This window comes from Callorhinchus milii, unplaced genomic scaffold (assembly GCF_018977255.1).
Source record: "Callorhinchus milii isolate IMCB2004 unplaced genomic scaffold, IMCB_Cmil_1.0 Scaffold12, whole genome shotgun sequence".
Classification (NCBI taxonomy): domain Eukaryota; kingdom Metazoa; phylum Chordata; class Chondrichthyes; order Chimaeriformes; family Callorhinchidae; genus Callorhinchus; species Callorhinchus milii.
Genome location: NW_024704753.1, coordinates 17,827,116 through 17,840,141, shown reverse-complemented (window position 1 = coordinate 17,840,141; position 13,026 = coordinate 17,827,116). Strand labels below are relative to the sequence as shown.

The 13,026-nt window shown below is 42.6% G+C and overlaps 1 protein-coding gene across 1 annotated transcript; it reads left to right on the top strand.

Annotated features, from left to right (window-relative positions):
- The first annotated feature begins 5,430 nt into the window (after positions 1-5,430).
- LOC103176809 (F-actin-capping protein subunit alpha-1-like) lies at positions 5,431-12,246 on the top strand. The gene is made up of 10 exons (XM_042339711.1): positions 5,431-5,466; positions 6,337-6,400; positions 7,786-7,837; positions 8,452-8,509; positions 9,364-9,570; positions 10,144-10,223; positions 11,017-11,095; positions 11,340-11,411; positions 11,780-11,842; positions 12,032-12,246. Exons 1-10 carry the CDS (start codon positions 5,431-5,433, stop codon positions 12,176-12,178), a joined length of 858 nt encoding a protein of 285 aa, XP_042195645.1. The 3' UTR covers positions 12,179-12,246.
- Positions 12,247-13,026: the final 780 nt, after the last annotated feature.

Genomic DNA, 13,026 nt, shown 5'->3' with positions numbered 1-13,026 from the left:
TTGTGCTCCCGATTAGAGAGGAGGAGGTCCGCACCTGCGTCCGTAGTATATCAGTTTCCTCTCCCGGTCCTGACGGAATCACCGTTGGAACCCTCAAATCTCTGCCGTCCCGTTACCTGAGCAAAATGTTCAACTTATGGCTAAATTACTCTTACCTCCCCTTGCCCTTCAGGGCTAATCAAACCACCTTAATCCCCAAGGTTAAGTCCCCAACCGAAGCAGGACAATTCCGTCCCATAACCGTTTCGTCCACTGTTACTAGACTATTCCATAGAATAATTGCAAAAAGATGCTCACAGAGCGTACCATTTAACTCCGCACAAAGAGCGTTCTGCTCGGGTGACGGAACGGCAGAAAACACAACCATCCTCGATTCCGTTTTCCAATATAGTACCTATATATTCCAATATATCTGGAACTCCATCTCACCCCCTCCCTTGCCTCCTTCAAGACCGGTCTCAAGACCCTCCTCTTTGACTGTGCTTTCGGTTGCCCTCCTACCCCTACCCTCCACTCCTCTTGATCCCAACCTCCAGCTTGGGTGCAGATCCCTGACTGTCAGCGCCTTGGGACGTCCTCCTGACGTGAAAGGCGCTGCGTAAATGTGATTTGTTGTGCTGTTGTTTATATAAAGTGTTTTTTTTAATTGATTTCTTGAGTTTTATTGATATTTCATTTGGGAATATTTCAAACTGATGGATGCAGTGGGTCAGTTCAGTCTGAAATGTGCAGCTCAGCTGTGCATCGCAAAGACCAGGAACTTCCTTTGCAATTGAAGAGCAAAGGGCCACAAATACATCTGATGGTAAGATTTTTGCTTTTAAGGTTAATGCTCTCAACCAATTTCAATCGACCCAACAACACAAAACAGATCAAAGTTTTAAAGAAGAAAAGTTCTAAGGAACTCAAACCGAAGGACATTTCATTGGATTGACCTATGTTTCTTGTTTATACATTTTAATAGCCCCCAAAACACAGATCTGCACAGTTTTGACCGGACATTTCATCCGTCACCGGGAAATTCCTTGCAGATAATGGATTAAAAATTGAAAAAAAAACACTCCAGCACATTCTTGTTGGAACCAATTATTGAGAGTCAGATGTTGGATTGAACCTTCTTTTATCTGATTTTGCTTACACGGAACTAATTGGTAGAAAAAAAAGGGATTAACATCATAACTTAAACCATCAAAAGTACTCATGTTGAGCATAAATACCTGGAATTGGATTTTATCTCATTGGATGGTTTCCATTCACACAATATACAGTCAATTCAGTTTACAGTATATTCTGTGAAGTGCTTTGTGACATCTCAAAGATGTGATAAGACCCTATAAGGCACTATATCAAATGCAAGTATTATTATTACTATTATTTGGGAGAATTCATCAATAGATGAGAAACAGGATATCTTTACCATAGCAAATAACATCATCATCTGCATTATTTAATGTAGTTTATAATGGTTACTTGTAATGACTACCGCTGAAATAATGACAGAAAGATTATTCCAGTAGTTTAACAGTAACTTGTTAATGTTATTCTGAGTTGTCACACATTTATTACAGTACAGTAATAAACACAGTAATGATGAGGAAGAACCTGCACCTTTATAACGCCTGAAACAAATTGCCTGACAGCCATTTTCAGTAAGTACTAGTTACTAGTTTTGTTGGCAAATGTGGCAACTATTTTGTATACAGCAAAATCCTGACAAACAGCGAGAAGCTGAACGATCAATTTATTTGGAGGCTTTTTTGACGAGACACTGGGAGAAACTCGCTTCACTTCTCGAATAGTGTCATGGTCATAGGTTATTATTTAACATCCACTTCAACAGGCGGATTGGACCTTGGTTTAACATCCTATCTAAAGGTTGGCACCACTAATGGTTAGGCTGTGATCTCAAAGTCCCAGTGTGGTTCTTTGAACCCATAACCTTATGACCTAGCGGTACCAACTAAGTCAAGCTAACACCTACACTTCTTAACTATGTAATTGTTCCAAAGCCTCAGTTGATAAAGCCAGTGCCTAGTGTGTAACCGAGCCATAAAATCCATGAAGTTTCCCAATTTGATCTGTGCCAAGGTAGCGAATCGTCACACTTCACAGTATACTCTGTGAAGCGCTTTTGAGACGTCTCGAAGGCGTGATAAGGTGTCATATCAAATGCAAGGATTATTATTATTATCAGTTATTAAAACTAATCTCAAACGAGGTTAGCAGTAGGTGCAGGATAATTGCTGTCAGTGTCTCTTGCTGAAACAATACGTGGGTGTTGCATTGGGCGAGGACCAAGCTTGTGCTTGGCTGAGATACCCGCGATTACAAAGGCTGAAGACACATTTATTGGTGTCTATTTAATGATATTTCATTAAGGGAACAAAAGCACCGTCACCCTTAGGAAGGAAATGATAGCAAAGTGTTAACAAGAGGGGAGAAGAATAATGAATGACCTGCGTTGTGGTTATGGAAGTGTATCGGTTGCACGCCCTTGCCTGTTAAGATCTCTAACAGGTGATTAATAGTCTAGTCTGCACAAGCAACCAAGAAATGTGTTGGGTTGTGATATCAGTGATGGATGTGCATTTAACCCTGACCAGGAACTGTTGTGGACTGCGTGGGCGGCTGGCACAGACATTTATAGCAGGGGCTGTGTTAAAAAAGGCAAACATTATAAAAGGTAATGTTAACGTTTCCAAGGGGGTGGGTGAGAGACGCAAAATGAAGGATTTTGACTTGGGCTTCCCTCTTCTGCTACAGGTGGACATCGGCAGAAAAAGCTTCCAAGCTTCCCTCCAGTAACTTATTTGTTATTGGTTTACCAAACGCCTCGCTCACTCCTCAGTGGATTTCACTGCTGTTTGAGGCAACGGCTTATGGTGGGAGGAAACAAATCTATGGGGCTATTCTGCTTTGTGGAAAGGAAAGATTTTCATTCCTCGTTAATAACCGGCACCACCCAATCACACTAAAATAGCACATGCAAGACTCTCATGACTCGCATTCGATACAGCGCCTTATCACATCGTTGAGACATCTCGAAACACGTCGCAGAACGTACTGTAAAGTGCAGTGACTGTGTTGTTTGTGGGCAAAACGCCATAACTGCAACTGCAACATGTAGCTCCTCGACTAACCTCTTATGATTCAGTTTAAGTAAATATATATTTATTTTTTTTAAAAAAATGAATTCCGTCTGCCTGATGTTAGTGCAGAACCTCTCACCTAAACTCGCATTGTTTTGGGGTTTCCCATAAAGCTGTTCAGTTCAGTTCAAGTGAGGTNAAAAAAATACGTAGGGCTTGTAGTTAGAAGCTAATGATGTGGAACAGAATAAGGAGGGCAGTGCTTTACGCTGAACTATTTCACCTCCACTTCCTCTCTCCTGTAACTGGCCGAAACCTCTTGGGTTCTGAACAGCCGTTGAACTATTTATAATGCCTGTCCCGCCTGTCATAGCGAGGTGCACCGATATGGCCGATTCTGTTGTCTCGTTTGATGTTTTGTCTCACAAAATATACAGACAATTCACTTTACAGTATATTCTGTGAAGCGCTTTGAGACGTCTGGAAGATGTGATAACGCTCTGTACCAAATGCAAAGGTTATTATTATTATATTATTATAATGGAGCTGCTGTGACTTCCGACAAGCATAAAGCCTTCTAACATCCCTTTGAAATCAACCCCCTTGCCAGTGTCTGAGATACTGAACAAACAGCAGCTTATTTACTTTCTCCTGCGTTCTTGTGCCTTGAAACATGGACCAATAGGGCACCAGAAGTGTTGTACACGTCCGATTTCCAGCTCCGACTGACCTGCTTCCTGTGACCATATCTCACTCGTTCCTCATTCTTCCCTCATCTCTTGGACAAAAACATCCACCTGCTCCCTTGACCCCATTCCCACGCAGATCCTGTCCACACAGCTGCTGCTCCTCAGCTGAAACACTCATCCATTCCTTTGTCACCTCCGGACTACATTTTCTCCTTATAATAATCCTTGCATTTGATACAGCGCCTTATCAAGACTGAGACGCCTCAAAGCGTTTCAAAGAATACACTGAAAAGTGAATTGACCGTATATGGTTCTGGGTGAAACGCGGCAGCCAATTGCGCACAGCAGTGTCCCACAAACCAAGTCGTGGCTTGAGTGACCGAAATATTATTATTTTACTTTTTTTTTGCTCACTGGCCTTTCAGCTCTTTGCTCTACAAGCTCCAGATCGTCCAGCAAGGGTCAAAAGAATCGCACGAATCTCCCTAGCCCCCGCGTAAAAAGTGATTAAGTATCAGAAATGAACATTGTAGTTGATATTGAAGAGCTCGATTGCTGTGAGAAAGTTCATCTATCCATTAAAAGATCTCTATTTTAGAGATTGGGGTTAAAAAAAAGGACTTTTTCACCAGTGTCAGTGTTTACTGTCGATAAAAGAATTTGGGCAAATAGATGAAACGCATCCGTTTGAAAAAGCCGGATTCAGGAAGGCGGACAATGCTCAAAGTGCATATGGATTGAGAAACATGTGTGAGCCCAGGACAGCCATTGGGACACTTGCCCACAGGAGTGGTTGGGTGCTGCCCCCTAGAGGTAACGCACTATTCCTTCAGTTTAAATTTTTTTAAAAATGATAATAATACTAAGCCTCGTATTTCGAGATGTATCAAAAAAGCACTTCGCAGAGTACTCTGGGAAGTGAATCGACTGTGTTCGCCACTGTCAAGCACTCTGGGACGCTGCCCGTGTGTGAGGGGCGCTGTATAGATGCAAGCTGTTGTTGTATATTTTGTGGGCGAAACACGGCAGCCAATTGCACGCAGCAGCGTCCCACAAACAGCCTTGGGTTAGGTGACTAAATTGGGGGAGGGCCTTCAGTTAATCTGTCCTCAACCTCTGTAACTCCATCCCACAGTCCCTCCTTCTTGCCTCTTTCAAGATCCGTCTCAAGACCCTCCTCTCCCTCCTCTTCGACCGCGCCTTCAGTCGACCACCTACCCCTACCCTCCTCGCCCTCCACCCCTCATGATGCCCACCACCAGCTCGGGTGCGAGAACAGATGAGGCCGTGTGGCGTAGGGTTGGCAAAAAAATGAAGGTCTAACACAAAACATAACATGTAGAAGCAGGAGTAAGGCCGTTCGGCCCTTCGAGCCTGCCCCGACATTCAATCGTGACTGATCTTCTAATCCAGATTAAGACAGATTAGAACAGATAAAACAGATAGAGCAGATTCAGGATCAGTTGCATGGTGTAGGACTGGTGAATAAGGGTCTTTTGTGCATAACATATGATGGGTCTACTGTGACTGGGGTCTGGGATAGAACCTCGGTCCTGCTCTAGAACTTCCCCCTCAATGACCGTCAGAACCTCCAGTGGTTTGAATTTCTCTCCCCCTTCGGACCACAACGTCAAAGGTGCGTCGGTGAAGAAATGGAAAGCAAGTCAGGAATCTCAGATGAGGAGAAAGTGAGTGCGTTTTTTTTTCCCCCTCTTTTTAAATATATTTCTTGCCGGTGAAAGAGTAAAATCGTTTGATCACCGCCGTGGCTGCAGTGGAGGCCAACTGCTATATTTTCTCGGGTTATATTGGAGGGTGGTGAATTTTTTCTGTCAGTCATCTTCTAACGTAACCTCTGTAACTCGCCTTCAACACAATAACTTGAGATGTTATGTCAAGGAACCCAAGATTCTTTGTGGTAGTGTAGTAACAGTCCTATCAAATAATAATAATCCTTGCATTTAATATAGCACCTTATCACGTCTTCGAGACATCTCAAGACCATCACAGAATATACTCTAAAGTGAGTTGACTGTATATTTTCTGGGCCAAAGTCTGTGTTAAATCAATATTTTGTTGCCCGTAACTACTGAGTAGCAATATTCTTGGTGTGGCCGTAAATCAAGAACTACTCAATCAAGAAAACAACTCATTTAGTTGGCCGACCAAACAGGTTGGTCGCTTTTGCTTCAGATGGAACAAGGTGTCATCTCTGTCTTTAGGGAAATATTACACCATACAATTCAGAAATGACCACATACCTGGAATACTTCCAATACAAATTATTATTATTAACTTTCCTAGTGAGGTACCACATTGCGACTCTATAATCTTGTGGTACCATGGCCAAGCTACGCCAGTTGATGCTCCCAGATGTTTCCAGACCCTATGTTAAAGTCTGATGAATATCCTCATTTAAGAGCCTCTCAGAAGTACTCAGTCTAACTTGCACAGATACTGAGCACATGATGTGACTGGTGTAAATGCCTCGGCAGATGTTTTTTTTTAAATTGCTCTGTGATGTTGCGGAGAAATAATCTTGGTTCATTCTTTTCCAGGTTCAGATATTCCGCCGTTTACTGTCACAGGCTCCACCAGGGGAGTTCAGTGAAGTCTTTAACGGTGAGCGTATTGTACTGACACTTAAAGAGGAGTCGCAGGAACACCCGAAGTGACTAAAAAGCTGGTTCAGCTGGTTGGTTTTGAGACGTCTCAAAGACGTGATAAGGTGCTTTAGCAAATGCAAGGATTATTATTATTATTCTTATGAACTCATGGTGAACTACAGAAAGATCGCTGTGTTTGGATGTGAAACACTGGAAGTTCCTTTCAAATTGGGTTTGCCTTTTCGCGTGCAACACACATGATTTAAAGCACGTTTACAACATCACTTGGTGTAGCAAGCCACAAAGTTAAATGGCAGCTTGTTTGCTTTCTTCTTTCTCCAACCAAGGTTTGCCAAACAGTTCATCGGGAAAGCAATGCGTCTTAAGAGGAGAGAACATGCTTTATATTTGCAAATTCAAAACATTTTGTTCCGACAGTGAATGTTCCAACGGATGCTTCAAAACCAAAACCTGTGGCAATGTGAATGTCACCCTGAAAATAATAATCATCCTGGCATTTGATACAGCGCCTCATCACGTCTTCGAGACGTCTCAAAGTGCTTCGCGGAATATACTGTAACGTGAATTGACTGTATATTTTGTGGGCGAAACGCGGCAGCCGATTGCGCACAGCAGCGTCCCCACAAACAGCCGTGGATCGAGTGACCTCATTATTATTTTTTTGAAGGACTCATAACCCCCGTAAAAGCAATCCACCAATCGACTAACAACAAAATGGGTGGAGGTAACAGAGGCTTTAGACTAACTTAGCCTTAACCTGCAAATCCCATTTTGCCTTTCAATTTAAGATGGTGGAGTATTGCAATTTCTTTTAAATTCAGTTGTCGTTTGGAAGCCAGCGTTCTTAAAAAGAAGCTTCCCCAAAGCTTGGCTCTCGCCAACCTGCGCCTAATACTTTCCAGAATTAGGTAAGCAGGATACAGCCCTTCAGGGAGAGAGATTGAGAGAGAGAGCGCAATCCATTCCAACAATCTATTTCTGGGATTTCCATGGGTTGCATCTAAATCTCAGCTTGGCTTGGATACTCTTAAGCGACGGCGATGGGTGTCCGCGTGTGTCAGACACCCCGGTCAGGCTGACCAGGAATTAAATAAATAAAAAAGAAACTGTGTCCGAATTGAGATCAACTTTAGGAGTTAAGTTTGTCGGGTTCAAGCCTGAGTCGAGTTTCTGTGTAAACCCATCAGAACTCGTGCAAACAACACAGCAGCAACGCACAGCTAATGGGATTAGGTTCTTTCCCTGCCGTCGGCCAGTAGTGTTTCAATGAATAATGTCTAATTTAAGGCTGGCATCAGGCCTTGGGAATACTGAGTGGTGTGAATGTACACACATTCTCAGCTGTAGATTCATTTTTTCTCTCTCTCTTGCTTGTTACAGATGTGCGGACGTTGCTGAAAAAAGATTCTCTGCTGCGTGACCACATCTCAAAGTGAGTAGCAGCTAAAATAAAATTCTCCTTTTCCCCCCCCCCCCCGCCCCCCCCCAACCCCAATGTAATTTTAAAACCCCTAGCATGCTAGAACAAGAACCCCTTTATTTTCTTAAGAACATAAAATGTGATATTTCAGTCAGTCAAACCCATTCCTTTCACTGACGGCATGAAAGCTATCCCAACATAAACATCCTCCTCCTTCCTTATGCGAAGATAATAATAGTAATAATAATAATAATCCTTGCATTTGATACTGGAGTCCTGTAGCTCAGCGGTTAGAGCACTCGCCTCACAAGCAAGAGACCTGCGTTCGATTCCTGGCAGGTCAGGGCGAAACCGTGGGCAAGTTTCCTTACTCCACAAACCTGATAATAATTCTTAAAAAAAAAAACGATAATAGATTGGTTACTTCAATCCACGACTGGTTGTGGGGACACTGCTGTGTGCAATTGGCTGCTGTGCATCACCCACAAAATGCAAGGATTATTAGTATTATTATTATATAGCTCCTTAACACATCTTCTAGACGTCTCAAAGTTTCGCAGAATATACAGAATTTATCGCGAACATGCAGGATTGGATCAGTCCGTTGTGACACTGTTGTTTTATAGGGCCGCAGCCCAGTATAACCTGGATCAGTTCATCCCTGTGGAAGTAAAGAACCAAAATGTAGGTGTACAATGACCCAGGTGAAACGGTTTCTTGTTATTTGGGCGAAATGTCGGGAGAGGACAGCATTATTGCATCTCAATCTTCCTCTTTTAGGCTCATCCCTCACCCTCCTCGCTTCCCAACACACACACACACACACACACACCCACACACTGCCATCGATTCCAACAGCTCCCAATACATTATTGGATCAAAATCCTTCTTTAGAAGGAGTGGGCAGGAAGCAGATTCTCTGGCTGGTTCTGCCGCGTGTTGCAGTGAGATTGAATGGGGCTGGATGCACGCAACAGGGAAACCAATTTGAGTTCAGTTTCAACTGCGTTTTATTCCACATTTACTTTTTGTCTCCTCCAGTCTTTTCAAACGTCTACTCCACCACATACTATTGTTATTCAGGCGCACGTAATAGGCTATTGCTATTTCAAACAAACAGAGTGTTTCTCTCAGTTATCTCGGCTTGTTTTTTCCCCTCTTAATCCAAATTGGTCTCATAATTCAAATTAATTGGCTGGGCTCAATTTATCGTTGTTTGTGCGATTTTGCTGCCACATCTTAGCAGCAATGTTCGCCGGCATAACAACATCGGCTTAATTTCTTACCAATTAAATTTTGCAAGGCACTTTGAGGCGTATAATTACACAAGAGTACATCAATCTGCATTATGGTTATTGTTGCATTGTAGCTCACACAAAAAAACCCCACAAAAATGGCAAGTTTAATATGCTGTGAGTATTTAAAGGTTTATTTATGTTGGAATGTGGTTCACAGTGCAAATGACTTATTAGTTTCACTTAGCGATGATCCTAATTAGGGCACACTGCTTTGTAACTAACTCACCACCTATCCCTTAGGTCCTGCTAACTGAATATGGTGATCTTGGGAAGGGTTACTTCCTGGATCCGGCTCGTAAGATTTCCTTTAAGGTCAATCACATGAGTAAAGAAGCTTCTGATGTCCAGACGTACGCAGCGCAGGCTAACATGGAGACCTGGAGGAGTTCAGTGGAGAGCGTGCTCACTGCTTACGTAAAGGATCACTACCCATATGGAGTGTGTACTGTGAGTAACATCTAGAATTATCTCCTGCTCGTTCCAGCTAGGAGGATTGCTTGAACAATAATAATATGAATAATAATAATATGAATAATCCTTGCATTTGATACAGCCCCTTATCGCGGCTTCGAGACATCTCAAAAGTGCTTCACAGGATACACTACGAAGTGAATTGACTGTATATTTTGTGGGGCGAAAAGTAACAGCAAAAAAAAACCTATCCGAGATGAACTAATATTGACGGATTACAGCTTTTTCTGGGTCCGCGGATGTACTCACAAACATGATTAACTTCACAAGAACGGTGACATTTCGCAAAAGTCATTGTTCTTACCCATTGCGCCCCGTACACATTTTGTAGGCACTCTTCCATCCATCTGATTGCTCGGAAGGCAACATCAATATTAACCCTCCCCTTGTTCCTCTCTCATTTTCTATATCGCCTTCCAATGCCATTGTTATTCCAAGATGGTTCATTTTATTTCTGTAGTAAATTACCGCTCGCACTTTACATTCTTCCTGAAGCCTCTCACCCTTGTGTTAGTTAGCACAATTTGACAGCCTATCCTTCTTTGACAGGTATATGGTAAAACATTAAATGCAGGAAAAGCCATCATCGCATGCATCGAATGTCATAAATATCAGCCAAATGTCTTCTGGTAAGTCACAGTTATATCGCAGTAATGTGCTCGATTCCTCTGATCTACACGCGGGCTATTTGACATAAATGTCCGTCCTGTTACCTACCTCAGTTGCTTGACTACGAAACTTGGCACCAGAAGTTTCTGGGTTGAATTCCCGGTGGATTCACTCAGATTTTCACCCTTGTGACACTCATAAAGTGGAGAGAGAGAGAGAGAGGCAAGTAAGTTAGACCTGGGATTAGATTGGTTTTGAGGAGGTAAACTTGTTAAAAGACAGATAGGTCTTCATTAACCCAAGAGATTGTTCATGGTTGACTAACTTGGGTTGTCTTATCAATGAGTCTCAGAGCTGTAGCGATGTCATCAATCCTAATAAACCATCGCACTAATCAGTAAAGCTTGGTTAATCTGGACAAGTACCATCAGTGCTTTATACCAGGTAATCATGTAATACAGGCAGCCATCTGAATCCAATTTATTTCATCTTTGCTGGAAAATATATTCCCTTTCCTACATCTTCCAACCCTCTTGAAGCCCTGATGGGGTTTGGTTTTATAGGTACTGGTAATCCTCCTGTACTTCATCCAAATGTAATGTTTCATGTGGAGTCAAGTTGTTTAACAATAGGAGGAGAATTACTGACCATCGCAATTCTGCTCACTACCCATCTAAATGCAATGTGTGCGCTTTCCAAGTCTCCAAACAATAGGCGGTTTGTTAATCAATTGTGCAAAATGCTGAGAAGGCCATTTATAATGAGAATAAATTAATAAATTATCTTTTATTTTGTCTTTTAACTTGTTTTTAGGAATGGCCTGTGGAAGTCTGAATGGAAATTTGTCCTCTCCCCACCATGCACTGAAGTGACAGGCACAATTAAAGTGCGGGTAAGTGAGAACTAAATGAGAAACAGGAAGGCTCGAGCCAATATTCTGACTCGCAATATTTCTGGCCTAGGAATTTTTCTAATAGGAATTTTTCTAGTAGGTCGAAGTCCATGTAAAATATGCATTATTATTATGCTTGCGTCATTCATAAGTTTCTAACCTATATTTGTCGAGAGTGGAGGGAACAATTTGAAAAGTGGGGTCGTTAAATTATATATTAATAAATCCTACATTTGCTTCCCAGGCTCACTACTTTGAAGAGGGTAGCATTAGCTTGATAAGCAGCTTTGAAGTGAATGAGAAGCTCTCTCTGACGGTAAGAAAAATAGACATTGCCTGCAAGAATATTTGAGTCTTAACGAAGGAGTCACAACGGGGATTAACAATATATAATAATCCTCGCATTTCATATAGCACCATAATCACGTCTTCCAGATGTCTCAAAGCGCTTCGCAGAATACACTGTAAAGTGAAATGACTGTATACTTTGTGGGTGAAACGCGGAAGCCAATTGCGCACAGCAGCGTCCCCACAAACAGTCATTTTTTTTTAAGGAAACCCTTTACATCTTTCAAGATTACACAGTATTAATGTATAAATCAGATAGGGTGCAATTCAGCTGAATACAGGTCCCTTTTCGGATCTTATTGAATTGACATCTCTAACTTTTCTTTCTCCCAACAGAATGAACTGGAAACAGCCACCAATTTTGTGAAACTTATCGAAAATGCTGACAATGCATTCCAGGTAGTCAGTTAATAGTGGGCGAAGAGTGTTTGCGAGCCTGTTTACAAAAGGCACGGAACGAACTGAACACCTCAGAATAAATAAGTTTATTCTGTGGGCGCAACCACCAGGAAGGTGGAAGGCGAACTGGAAGGACCTTGTTGTTTTTTTTGGCCTGGCATTTCTTACGTTCTTATTATCTGCCCGCAGGTAGACTTGATGGACAATTACCAGAAGTTAGACATTCTGCTCAAGGGACTTCGACGTCATCTTCCATTTACTCGCACGACCCTTGACTGGAACAAAGTCATCAACTCTAAGGTTGTCAAGGAGATGGATCTGGGGCAAGGGCAATGAGGTCCTAAATCCAAAACGTCTCTGAACTTTAATCGAGGATCGCACATTCCAGCATTAAATGTTATGGTTTAACACGCGATGGCTGATTTATTATCTCAAGAGTCAACTTATTCCAAACTAAAGCCCATAGCTGGAAATAATAGCTAGAATAAAACTTACGTCGCCGTCCTGTTTTTTGCAACCTCCACACACGCAAGAGCGACCAGGGCATTTTACATCTTCTCATGCGAGGGTTTCATGAGTACAGGGCAACCGATCTGCACTACTTTTTCATGAGGGATATACATCATTAATTGTGTGGGGTTTACGTCAGAGGCTCGGCTGGGTGGAAGTTCTTCATTTGACTTTCCCAAGCAAACGCGGTTTACCGGAACGTTGAGAGACGTCGCGGGTGTTGTGTTAACGTTACTGATTGTCCCGGTATTAAGCTCGAGCCGGTAGTGTGGAGCAGGGCCACATTGCCTGGCAATTAGTAACTCAACGCATCGCACCATTTGAGGATCAGGCGTGAGCCTGGCTCAGACGGTAGCCCTGACTTCTCAGTTGCGGGTTCAAACCCTGCCCTGGGTCGGGACTTTTAAAGATGTGCATTTGATACAAGCGCCTTGTCTCGGTGCTGAAAACTTCTCAAAGTGCTTCTCAAAGGGATTTGGCTATAAAGTGTAATGACTGCGCAGTTGTAGCCAAAAGCAACGAAAGCACTGGTGGATGGAGTGACCAAACTATATATAAATATACATGTTAAAAAAAATTTGAAGCGATTATAACCTCCGGAAAAGCGATCCGCCAACGTGTGGGCCACTGGCCGTGCGTGCGCAACCGGCTGCCGCGTTTGGCCCAGAAAACGC